The following is a 13,109-nucleotide window of genomic DNA, read 5'->3' as shown; positions in this document are numbered from 1 at the left end:
TGACAGGGTGGATGTAGATAAGATGTTTCCCTTAACTGGTGAGTCTACAACCAGGATACATAATCAGGATAAGCGGTATAAGACTGAGATGAGGAGGAATTTCTTCACTCAGAGGGTGGTGAATCTTTGGAATTCCCTACCCCAGAGGGCTATGGAAGCTCAACCATTGAGCATGTTGAAGACAGAAATCGATAGATTTCTGGATATTTATGACATCAGGGGACATGGATAGTGCAGGAAAGCGACATTGAGGTATACGATCAGTCATGATCAAATTGAATGGCGGAACAGGCTCGATGAGCTGAATGGCCTACTGTTCCTATGTTTTGCTTTTATTTAATCTAGCCTCTGTTTGAGCAGGACATGAACTCATAATGTCCTGACTCGGGCTAGTATGCTACCAGCTGAGCCATGGCTGGCACCTAATGATTGCAGCTCTGTCTCACTTTCCAGACATCCCTATGGCCAGTTATTTAAACTTTTCTCCAGTGCTCCCACCTTAGAGAATGCAATAAAAAGTCAATCTGTGAATCTGAGAAAGGATGGTTTAAACTGGTGTGTTACGTAGTTTGGCAGGTCAGTGATCTATCAAAGTTGTTTTCAAACTGGGGTCCATGGACCCCCTCCCCACCCCCGGGCACCTGTAGGAATTTTCTAGGGTGGGATCCACAAAATAGTGTGAAATGTGAAGCAGGAGTGGAGAACAGCTGTAATGTGCAACAGAATGGGTTGGTTGTCTCACCTGGAGTGTGCATGGAGGACCACAGAGGACTCTCAACATAAATTCAAGGTGAGGGGCATGAGGTTTAGGGGGTGATGTGAGGAAAAACCTTTTTACCCAGAGGGTGGTGACAGTCTGGAATGCGCTGCCTGGGAGGGTGGTAGAGGTGGGTTGCCTCACATCCTTTAAAAAGTACCTAGATGAGCACTTGGCACATCATAACACTCAAGGCTATGGGCCAAGTGCTGGTAAATGGGATTAGTTAGGTAGGCCAGGTGTTTCTCACGTGTCGGTGCAGGCTCGATGGGCCGAAGGGCCTCTTCTGCACTGAGATTCTGTGAGATTGGCACAAAAATACCTGTTTTCTTAAAAGCATTATAATACACTTTACATATAGCACTTTTGTATTATTAGTATTATATCATATTTAGAATCCATGATTACTATAATGAAAACGGGAAATGCTGAAAAAGCTCAGCAGGTCTGGCAGCATCTGTGGAAAGAGAAACAGTTAATGTTTCGAGTCTGTATGACTCTTCTCTTTAGCTCATATCGCCAGACCTGCTGAGTTCTATCAGTATGTTCTGTTTTTATTTCGGATTTCCAGCATCCGCACTATTTTGCTTTTGTCCATGATTACTAATCCATTTGAAAAGGGTGGTGGGGAAAGTCCTTCAACCAAAAATGTTTGAGAACCACTGATCCACTTTTTGTTTTTATTTTCTACTTTTTTTGTTGAACCACTGATCTATTAGACCTGTTAGCATCTGAATATGAATTATCTCTCTACTCAATGCAGCTGCTATTAATGATACCTCCTTAGCAATTCAACAATAGAAGGACTCCATATGTCATTATATCCCCCACTGCAGTCTCAGTAACTAGGATCTTTTGAGTATTGTGAGCTTTGGGTTGCAGTAGTCATTTTGGAACTTCACTGTGGGCAGTCAACAATTATTTCATCTGATTTGTTTCTCCTTCCACCCCTTGCCCCTCAGATCCAATAATGAAGGAGCATTCGGATGGTGCTCGGAGTAACAACTCGCATGTACCAGGTGTTTCTGCAGCTGTGCGGTGAATCCTGCTGCTGTCTGCACAGTTAAGACTGCAAGACAATGAGTTACAGGTTTTACAGGGGAGACATTGGGCAAAAGAAGAGCTATCACAGTCTGGAAATGTGAACTTGTGACTGCAGCTACACAGGTGACCATGGCTTACCCTAAATCCAGTGGCAACACAATCTACTACATCCATTTATTTTAGATTTCCATTTATGTTTCAGAGAATTACAACTTACTAGATTTTTGGGTTCTGAAATTACAATGTTTTTGTATATTTATATATTATTTTTTTGTACTGTAATAAAATACCTAGAATGTGTTCCATTACCAGATTTTCTTGTGTTGTCCTTTTTCCCATCTTGTTTCTGTAAATATTTATCAAATTTGCCAAATGCAGTTAATATCTTTAAAAAAGCTATGAGTTCAAGGTTCTGAGCTGCTCACAATCAGTCCATCCGTTGTGTACGTTATGCTTTTTTAATTTAATCCAACCCTGTTTAAAGTCACACTGTCTTGTTTCCAGGAGATTCCAACCAATTCCAGATCTCTTGTAAAATTCAGTCTCTGTCGGTGTCCTTGGGCAGATGTGCCCTGTAACTGCTCAACTCTGGTAATGGCCCAGATGAACCATCTGGCTATTATTTGATGCCTTGAGTCGCCCTCTTGTTCACACCATTAGTCTCAGCCACACCGTGTCCCTTAACTATACAACAATCTGCGGATGGTCAGGGCAGACTTAGTGGAAAGGAGGAGAGAAGGAGAACTCTATCCAAAGTGATGTTGAGTGCCATTATAATCTGTTACAGATTGTAACAGTAAAGCAACAGGTAGATAAATGCAGTACAATGTTCTAAAACATTTGACTAAGTTGATTGGAATGGAACTATTGACTTAAGTACAGAAGATATCATTTGATGTTTCTGCTACAGTTCCATGTCCTGGGATAATGCTGACCAGTGTTTTTATTCGCAGACGGTGTTTCCCTGAAGGCTTCAAAAATGCCACACTCACCAAAGTGCACGTTTTTACAACTTTGCTGGAAATGTATGGGATCCAAGAGAGAATACAGAGAGCTGTGCAGGCACATCATTCATAAAAAAATTGAGTAGTTTAGATTTCTTTGTTCCAAAAGATTTTGTTGAGACAATCTATTAAATGCCATATAAAAAAATAAGCAAGCATCTGTACAGAGTGGGCCTGGGCTGTAGCAGGTGACACAATGGCAGTGTAGCAAAGGAGCTGAAGACATGCCAATGGGTAGAAGCAAGACAGGGGGATAGTCATAAAAATTTACACTTTGTATATAGCATATGGGCCATGGTGTGGGGATGGAAAACTGCAACTTTGTTTTTTTAAAAACTACGGGTGCTAGAGAACATGCTTGACAGTGTACAGGAAAAAAGTATATGAAGTGCAAATGGCTGGAGCGCTTGCCAAAAGAAAAAGCATGAGAATGTTTTCAAAATGTACATTCGTTGACCACAGTCGCATGGTAAATTGTTCCATTAAAACTTTGACCTAATGCAAAGCACTGTGTACCCTCACGCACAGTCCAATCAATTAGGTACTGCACTGTACAGATTTAGACATCCTGATCCATTGAGATTTAATCCTTTCCAAAGGGGTGAGGGAAGGTTTCTGTTGAGCAATATTTAAAAGAAAATCCTTGCACGTTGATTTAATTTTTAAAAACTGCATGGTGTATGACTTTTCCAAACTTGGTTCCTGACAAATTGTTTAACAATCTGAATTGAAATAAATTTGCTGCTTTTGTAACAGAGGCTGCATTAAAACACTCAACAGTAACAGAACTTTATCCTTTACAAATCCCATGCAATCACTGTAAGGTGGCCCCCTTCATTGAGGTTTATTTTTAAATTGGCCAAGCAAATGAAGGATTTTTTTTTCTGAGCCCATTTGCTACAATCTAGTGCATGGTGTAGAGCAAAACTGTGCTTCATTTTAACTGTATATCAGTCGGTTGACTTGTTTGTGTGGGGTTGGTGCGATGATGTGATGTACCCAATTGATGGCAACTGCCATCCTGAGACCCAGGTTAACAAAACCAATAAAACATGGAGTCCTTGGCATTGTACACAAGTGTGTCTGGATTATAACGAGTACTGTAATTTTTTGTTAATTCAGAATAAAAAAAAATATTGAGCAAATATAAGTATTCTATGGTTCCTTTGTCAAAGACAAGAAGCTACTTAACTCCTGATTTCTTATTGACATCTCCCAAGTTTGGTATGGATTTTAAAAATGTTCAGGATTTGAGTTAAACATCTATTGAGTCTGAACAGTTTGGATATATTTGGGGGGGGGTGGGTGGCGGCGGCAGTTATATACACAGAAGAGGTGGTGACCATAGTAAAAAACCATGCAGTAAACTCAAGACTTCATGCACAGTGTATCTCTAGCTATGAGATTTAAGAAAGAGCAGCCCTACAGAAAGAAAGTTCTTCAAAACTACTTTAGAATTTTATTGCATACAGTGTGCAAAGCAAATTCCTCCTTATTTATTACTTGTTACAAGGTAGATGATCCAACCTGTAATCATCTGTTTCTGATACTAGGTGCAGGCCTAAATTCTCTCTTCATAACAGATCTGTGTATCTCCCATGCCTCTTAAGGATATGCTGTAATTTAGCATTTTAAGGTGTGGTTATGAGTTGTGTAATCCTCCTTCAACCAAGTATTTATATTTAAAAAATCTACTTGTACCTGCCTTGTTAATAGCAAGAGTATCAGCTTTTACTGCCTTTTAAGTTCCTGCTATGTAATAATGACCTTTTGAAACACCGGTGTCGTAGTCATGATTTTGGTCTAACAGGTTTGCTGTTGGAAATAGTTATTTCTTAGGAGTCCTGTACTTTATATGTTCAAGCAAAAAATGATTTATTGTAGGGTGTTTTACTCTTTGGGAGTAGTGTATATTCCATATATCTTGGCCTTATTCCCCTTCCTTGATATTTGACATTGGAGTATTTGAGTATTCAATTTTCATATAGTTTCCTGTGAAGGATTGAAGGTCACATGATTCAGAATAAAAAGCTGCATTTTATATTGGGTTTTGTGGGGGTCTGTGATATTGCTGACTCCTAACTCATTTAGCATAACAGCAAACTGTAAACTTGTTGGATTTGCTATGGCTAACTGCTGGGAAGACCTGGTATAAAATTCATTACAAAAGGAGCTAAAGATTAACGATTCCTCTGGCCTTGTGTGTGTCTCCCTTTTACCTCCTGCTGTGCATTGGAGGACCTCGTCCTGAGGTATTTCTTAAAGGTTGTTTCCCATTAATCAGACGGCTTTTAGCTGCTTTGAAAAAACTTCCCTTTTTGTTGTTGAATGAAGTCAGACAGTATGTGCACTGCCAACTGTGAAATACTTTAAAGACAAAATTAGGGTAACTATTCAAAGGAACATTTCTATGGTAGATTTCACAACCATTAGAAGTTTTACTTATCAAACAAAAATGTTTCATGTCCCAATAACTAATCAACATGCTGTACTTCCTGAAGGGCAGAACGTAAGTTCATCTGTGCGAGAGATTTAAGTAATTTTAAAAAGATATAAATACATGATTCCATCTTTGAAAGAAATCCACAAACATGACAGAAGTTTAGGAAACAACTTCATATCGGCATAATATAACACTCAGCACAAACCAAGCCTTAACCAGAGCTACTGCTAATGGAAGTGATTTTGGCTCCTGCATACTGTAGGTGAGAGTTTGTGATATTAGGAATCTGCAACAAGTAGGCAGTGTTTGGAATCACTATAAATGACAGTTGGTAGGAGTGACACTGAGGCTACAGTGAAGACGGCACTGAAGAGAGAGAAATGGAGGTAACAAAAGGCAGAGCCAAGATGGGAAAGAGAAATCAGAAGCTGGAAGAGGGCTAGGAGGAACACTTAGAGTGAGGAAAAAGAGAAGTGCTTGTACCATGGGGAGGAGGTTAAAGAATTCTGGCTTGGAGTGAAGTATTTGGAGGGGCATGAAGTCTAACAGTTTGAATGGGAGGGGTTGGAATGGTATTTGCTTGAACTGCATTGAGGAAAAAGAATGTCAACTTCAATTAGGAGGGAATTGTGTTTCCTGAATGGATTTGATGTTGAAGTATTACTTGCGTAAAATGGTAGTTCAGTTGGTCTATTGAAAGTCCAAACCTAACTTTGTCCTTTTTTTGTGAAATGGGTGGTTAAAAATTGACAGTATATAATTTATATATAAGTATACATATGGGAAATCATGACCAATTTCTTCTAGAAGTGTACCATCAGTTTTGTGATTTTCCATGTTTAAATTGCTCTTTCAGACCTTCATTGTGCCTGCACGGTTTTCTCCTCCAGCACAAGTGAAACAAAACAAAGTACTGGAAACACCTGGGTCAAGCAGCCAGTGGGGACAGCATAGGATAATACAGAGAATACTATAATGATTTAGATTAGGTTTTCTTTCCTTTTCATACAGCTATGTTTAAAATTTTCTATTAGTTATGCCTCCTGAACATAAGGTAGGGTGAGGAGAGGTGATGATGGTTAGAAAAACATGCAGAATTGTTTGCTGTTTGTTGGCGACACCAATGGGCAACATTGTTGTTTGACCATTGAGTGATACTTGGATATCCTGAGGACCTTAACTTGCTTTTTCCCACCCTGGAATCACTTTAAATGACAGTGGGTAGGAGTGCCACTGAGGGTAGAGTGAAGATGGCAGTGAAGAGCGAAATGGAGGTAACAAGGTCAGAGGCAAGATGGGAAAGAGGAATTGGCAGAAGCTGTAAGTGGTACACTGCCTGAGTTGATAAATTGTTTCCAGGGTTTAGATGGATTTGTTTCAGATTTATATAATTAACTGTGTTTTCTTCAAGGAATAGTTCTTACCCCTGTGACTACCGGTTAGACCCTTTATTCAGCGGTCATTGTTTTTGGGGGCTGGGTCTAGGTTGAGAAGCTGCTGTTGATAGGGGGCAGGACAAGAATTGCATTTATTACCTGGTATAAGCAAGTCTTCATTGTGCAACAGGAGGCCATTAGGCCTCCGGTTTCTTGTCAGAATGGTTGCTATGGTCTCATGCAGCGTTGCCTAGTGGCGCATGCTGCCCATGCACGGATGTACTCGCTCCTGTCTCCATGGAAGCGCTCCAAGCCCTGTTTCCATGGCTGCATATAGAGACGGCACGCTGTTCTTTTGGTTTCATGATCACCTGAAACAAAAGCTGATGTGACCTTGCAAGCACATTATTGTGTTTATTGTGGCTTTCAAGCCTTATTTTGTTTGTCATTCTCATAAAGCTCCGGGGTTCTTTTCTACAGGAATAAAATATCAAAGCAGGATTATAATGAAAGGTCACAGACCTGAAACGTTAACTCTGTTTTTCTCTCTCCACAGGTGCTGAGTCTTTCCAGCATTTTCTGTTTTTGTATCAAAGCAGTGAAGTTCTGCTAAAATTGTGCAGAACCTTGGTTAAACCACACAGTATTGTGCACAGTTCTCCATATTATGAAAAGATTATTGAAGCACTTGAGAAGATGCAAAACAAGATTTACGAGAAAGATACCAGAACTGAAGGATTAAACCTGTAGGGAAAGCAGGAATAGGCTCGTGCTCTATTCAGAAAAAAAGACAGATGAGCTCTGATAGAGATCTTTAAAATTATTAAAGGATTTGATAGGTTAGAAATAGAGCTGTTTCCACTTGTGGGAGAGATCAAAACCAAGGGTCATAAATCCAGTGCTGTAAAGGGAATTCAGGAGAAACATTTGAGAATGGTGAGAGTAAGGAACTTGCTACCACATGGATTGGTTTAAGCAAATAGCATAGATTTAAGGGAAAACAAGAAAAGTGCATAATATCTGAAAAAAGCATTGAGATATATTTTGATAGGATGAGATTAAGTAAAGTGGAAGGAAGGTCATGTGGAGCATAAACACCAGTTGGGCCTAATGTCCTGTTTGTGGTGTAAATTTTATGCTTTCCATTCCATTATTTTTGCCCATGTTGTGACGGTTGGATCTATGTGTGGGGAATTTTTGGCCAACTGTTTACATAGTGAAGAAAAAAAGCACTAGAGACCCACCAGCAGTGGGCAATTTGCTCAAAGTTAGAAATGTCATGTGCGCTGAGAAAAGTGCTAAGGCTACATGTGTTGGACATATTCCATAGAGAAGTAGCCAAGGTATCTGCAATCATTGGACATTTTCCATATATGACTAAAAACCTACAAGAATTGAAATGTTTAGATAAATTTCACAAACAATGAGAGCACTTAGTTTTGGAAAACACCAGACGTTAAATAGCGTACAGCTTCCATAATGAGCAACCTCACTACATCGAAACCAAGTTGACCCTGAGCAGCTCTTGTTCACCACCTTCTGTCAGCTAGTTCTGACTGAGACAAATATTAAGATCACGCACCTTGCTTTGGAATGTAAGATTAAGGTCCAGTGAGTTCACCTTCTGCCATTCATATGATGTAAGGATAATTGAGTTGCTTTATTTTATATCTTGAGAGTATTCAACCACATTCTCCTGACCCCACTTCTGCAAATGTTCTTTCTCAGTAATTGACAAAACTAGCAGTTTCGTTGACCAACAATAATGTTGCTTCAACTAATCAATAGAATTTGTGCAATTTTAGATCAAATCATTTTCCATATAGCAATATTTAAAACTTGGGATTGGGGGATTGAATCTGTGGACTGAAGAAGCAGGATGCTCACTTTTTTAACCATCTTTATTTCCTCCTCTTTCCTCCTCCTGGAGGCACTTGTGTTGGGGAACACTTCTGTTGGCACAATGTATTAGCATCAACCAAGTGGAAGGACCTTGAATCCCAGCAGCAGAGATTGAACTTGAGTGGATGGAGACTAGGCATTTACCAAGCACAATGTAAATTGGTCAAAATTCTGAATGATATTAAGCCAGCAGGGCCAATCGGCTCTGAAGAGCCAGCAGAGGAAATGTTAAACCAGTTGGCTTGAACACGTGGGAACAATGGAAAATGTAAGTTACAAGTAGTGTAAAGTGGTGTGCAACAAAAGAAAAAATGGGGAAATAGCTAAGGATGAAGTTGAAAGTAATCTAAGAGTTTTTAAATGTTCAATCTAACCATGTCCACCACTTTGCTACAATAATCAAAGAAGACATTCAATGATAAAGCCAAAACAATAGCATATATGTCCAAGCTGGTCATGCTAAAACTGTACAGTGCTCTGTCAGGCAACTGGTATACTGTGTCCAGTTCTAGTCATCCAGCTATAAGGTCAGCGCTTGAAAACTGTTCAGAAAAGAATGAGCATGCTGACATCCAGTTTCGGATGAGTCATGAGGAAAGATTGGAGAAACCAGTACTTTTCAGGCTTAAAGGGAAGTGATAAGACACAGGCTTAATGGTATTATGGAAAAGATGGAAGCAGAAAATTATTTTAAACTGAACCGAGAGGACGATACAGTTTGAAACTAGTTTAGGGAGGCAAAACTCGCATGATTTATGCAATTAGGTGGATAAGGGAGGCATTATAGGGTTGTTCTAGATGGATGCGAAAAGGTGTGAGATATCACTTCCTGATCTTTGTTAATCTTGTGTGGATCAGTTCAATGTAGCAAAGATGGAGGCAAATTCCCCTTTTCTCCCACTTTTTATTCTTTCATGGGATGTGATTGTCGCTGGCAAGGCCAGCATTTGTTGCTTGTTGCTCATCACTAATTGTCCTTGAGAAGGGGATGGCCAGCTGATGCTTGGACCTGCTGCAGTCTACCTGGTGCAGGTACACCCACAATGCTATTCAGAAGGGAGTTCCAGGATTTTGACCCAACGACAGTGAAGGGAAGGTGATATAGTTCCAAGTCAGGATAGTATGTGGCTTGGAAAGTTATTTGTGCCTGCTTACCTTTTCCTTCTACATGGTATAGACTGTGAGTTTTGCCAGGTGCTGATAAGTCTTGTCAAATTGCTGCAATATATCTTGTATATGGTACACATTGCTGCCACTGTGTCAGTGGTGGAGGGAATGAATGTTTACGTGAATGGGGTGTGAAGCAAGCAGGCTGCTTTGCCCTGGATAGTGTCATGCTCCTTCAGTGTAGTTAGAGCTGCACTCATCCGGGCAAGTGGAGAATATTCCATCACACTCCTAACTTGTGCCTTCTAGATGGTGGACAGACTTTGGAGAGTCTGGTGGTGAGTTACTGCAGAATTCCCAGCTTCTGACCTGCTCTTGTAGCCACAGAATTTAGATGGCTCGTCCAGTTAAATTTCTGCTCAATGGTAACCCCCAGGATGCGAGAGGAGGACCCTAAGCCATGCAGTCAGCAGATCTGGCACCAAACATCACAGGAGAAACATAGGTTTATTGGATGGTGAGAAACCTGCATTAGGGAGTATCATCAAGTAGCTGAGAGTTAAAAAAAACACTTTTTAAAACAAGGGGCTGCTTACATTTAAGTATGAAACACAAGTAATAAGGAAATAAAGTTGAGGCCAGGTTAAATAAAGTAGCATAAATAAAATAAAGTTAATGCAAGAGAAGTAAATTGAAGCCATGGCAGGACAGCTTGGTCATGTGGAATGCTTGTGTTGTAATGTGTGGGAAGTTGTGGACACTTCCAGTGTGACAAATAACATTCACACCACAGAATGCAATCAGAGCCAGGTTTGTGGCACCACAGGCAGCTCTGCTGTACAGGAGGAGAGAAAGACAAGGGGAAGAGCAGTAGTAATAGGCGTTTCTGTAGCTGTACACATGACTTCAGGATGGTATGTTGCTTCCCTGGTGCCAAGATCAAGGATGCCACAAGCACAACTGCAGGGCATTCTTCTGGGGGAGGGTGAACAGCCAGAGGTCATGAACCACACTGGTACCAATGACTTAGTTAGGAAGGGGGATGTAGTCCTGCAATCAGAATTTAGGGAGCTAGGTAGAAAATTAGTAGTCTCCGGATTACTCCCAGTACCATGTACCAGTGAGTGCAGAAATAAGAAGATAAGGCATATGAATGCGTGGTTGGAAAGAAGGTGCAGGAAGGAGTACTTTAGATTCCTTGGATACTGGCTCCGGGGGATATGGCACCTATACAAGCCGGACAGGTTGCTCCTGAACAGAGCTGGGATTGAGTTCCTTGCGGGGCGATTTGCTAGCGCTATTGAGAGGGCTTTAAACTAACTCAGCAGGGGTGTGGGAACCAAGAGAAAACATTAGAGAGGAATACCAGGTGCACAAAATATTGGGAGGGACAGATAACACCAGTATAGAGAATAATAAATTAGTAGGTGAAGTCGGGGTGAGGGAGAAAGTACAAAATCTAAATCTGTGTTATTATGCAAGTATATGAATGCGTGGAGTATAGTAAATAAGATTGGGGAGTTACAGGTGCAGATTGCTATGTGGAAATATGATGATGTGGCGATAAGAGACCTGCCTGAAGGAAGGGCAGGGCTGGGTGTTAAATATTCCTGGATACAAGGTGTTCAGAAAGGAAGGAAAAGAGGGGGAGGGGGTGGTGGTGGTATTGGTTAAGGAGAGCATTGCAGTGCTGGCAAAAGAGGACGTTTGGCTAGAGCTAAGGAACAAAAAGGGTGCAATTACATTGCTCCATGTAGTCTATAGACCACCAACAAGTGAGAAAGATGTAGAAGAACAAATCTGCAGGGAAACTACACAGAGCAAGCATTTTCGAGTAGTTATAATGGGTGACTTTAATTAACTGAATGTAGACTGGGACAGTGGTAGTGTAAAGGGTGGAGAGGGGCAAGAGTTCCCAGATCGTATTCAGGAAAATTTTCTACAGCAGTATGTGTCTAATCCAACAAGAAAAGGTACATTGTTGGACCTGGTTCTTGGAAATGAGGTGGGCCAAGTAAATCAAGTGTTAGTGGGGGAACATTTAGGAGACAGTGATCACTGTATTGTACGTTTTAGGATTATGATAGAAAAGGACAATAGGCAATCCATAGTAAGAATAATTAAACTGGATGACTTCGATGGGGCAAGAATGGAGCTGGGCCAGATAGACTGGTACGAAAAATTGGCAGGAAAAATTGTAGTTGAGCAATGGGTTACCTTCAAAAAGGAATTAGTTTGAGCACAATCAAGGTATATTCCATCGAAAGGGAAAGGTAGGGCAAACAAATCCAGAACTCCTTGGATGGAAAAAGGAGGTAGAAATTAACATAAAAAAGAAAGTGTGCTTATGAGTGGTGTCAGGTAGAAAATACAGCTGAAAACTAAGATGGATACAGAAGATTCAGAGGGGATGTGAAAAAGCATATTAGAGAAGTGAAGAGGGATTATGAGAAAAGACTGGCAGCCAACATAAAGGGGAAACCCAAAGTCTTCTACAGGCATATAAATAGTAAAAAAGATGGCTAAAGGAGGAGTAGGGCCGATTAGGGACCTAAAAAGGAATTTACACATGGATGAAGGGACCATGGCTGAGGTCATAGAGTCATAGTCATAGAGGTCTACAGCACAGAAAAAGACCCTTCGGCCCATCAAGTTTGTGTCGGTCAAACAAGTACCTAACTATTCTAATCCAATTTTCCAGCACTAGGCCCATAGCCTTGTATGCCATGGCATCGCAAGTGCACATCCAAATACTTCTTAAATGTTATGAGGGTTTCTATCACCCTTTCAGGCAATGAGTTCCAGATTCCCACCACCCTCTGGGTGAAAACATTTTTCCTCACATCCCCTCTAAACCTCCTGCCCCTTACCTTAAATCTATGCCCCCCTTGGTTGTTGATCCCTCCACCAAGGGGAAAAGTTCCTTCCTGTCTACCCTATCTATGCCCCTCATAATTTTATACACTTCAATCATGCCCCCCCCCTCAATCTCCTCTGCTTCAGGGAAAATAACCACAGTCTATCCAATCTCTCCTCATAACTAAAACTCTCCAGTCCAGGCAACATCCTGGTAAATCTCCTCTGCACTCTCTCCAGTGCAAACGCATCCTTCCTATAATATGGATTCCAGAACTGCACGCAATACTCTAGCTGTGGCCTATACAGCATTTTATACAGTTCCAGCATAACCTCCCTGCTCTTATATTCTGTGCCTTGGCTAATAAAGGCAAGTATCCCATATGCCTTCTTAACCACTTTAAATACCTGTCCTTAAGGGACTGGTGGACATGCACACCAAGGTCCCTCTGATCCTCGGTACTTCCCAGGGTCCCACCATTCATCGTGTATTCCCGTGCCTTGTTTGTCTGGCCCAACTGCATCACCTCACACTTATCTGGATTAAATTCCATTTGCCACTGATCAGCCCATCTGACCATACTGTCTATATCCTCCGTAATCTAAGGTTATCCTCCTCA

General features: G+C 40.9%; 1 protein-coding gene across 3 annotated transcripts in view; it reads left to right on the top strand.

Moving 5' to 3' along the window:
- Positions 1–2,112, top strand: part of csnk2a2b (casein kinase 2, alpha prime polypeptide b) — a 65,768-nt gene extending 63,656 nt beyond the window's left edge. For all 3 annotated transcript variants that reach the window (XM_041191415.1, XM_041191413.1, XM_041191414.1), the window contains exon 11: positions 1,720–2,112. In XM_041191415.1, the coding sequence (XP_041047349.1) occupies positions 1,720–1,799 (80 nt within the window). In that variant the 3' untranslated portion in view covers positions 1,800–2,112. The remainder of the gene's footprint in view (positions 1–1,719) is intronic.
- The last annotated feature ends 10,997 nt before the right edge of the window (positions 2,113–13,109 follow it).

This window comes from Carcharodon carcharias, chromosome 7 (assembly GCF_017639515.1).
Source record: "Carcharodon carcharias isolate sCarCar2 chromosome 7, sCarCar2.pri, whole genome shotgun sequence".
Lineage (NCBI taxonomy): Eukaryota > Metazoa > Chordata > Chondrichthyes > Lamniformes > Lamnidae > Carcharodon > Carcharodon carcharias.
Note: the sequence above shows the minus strand (reverse complement) of the source record. Positions and strands in the feature narration are given on the sequence as shown.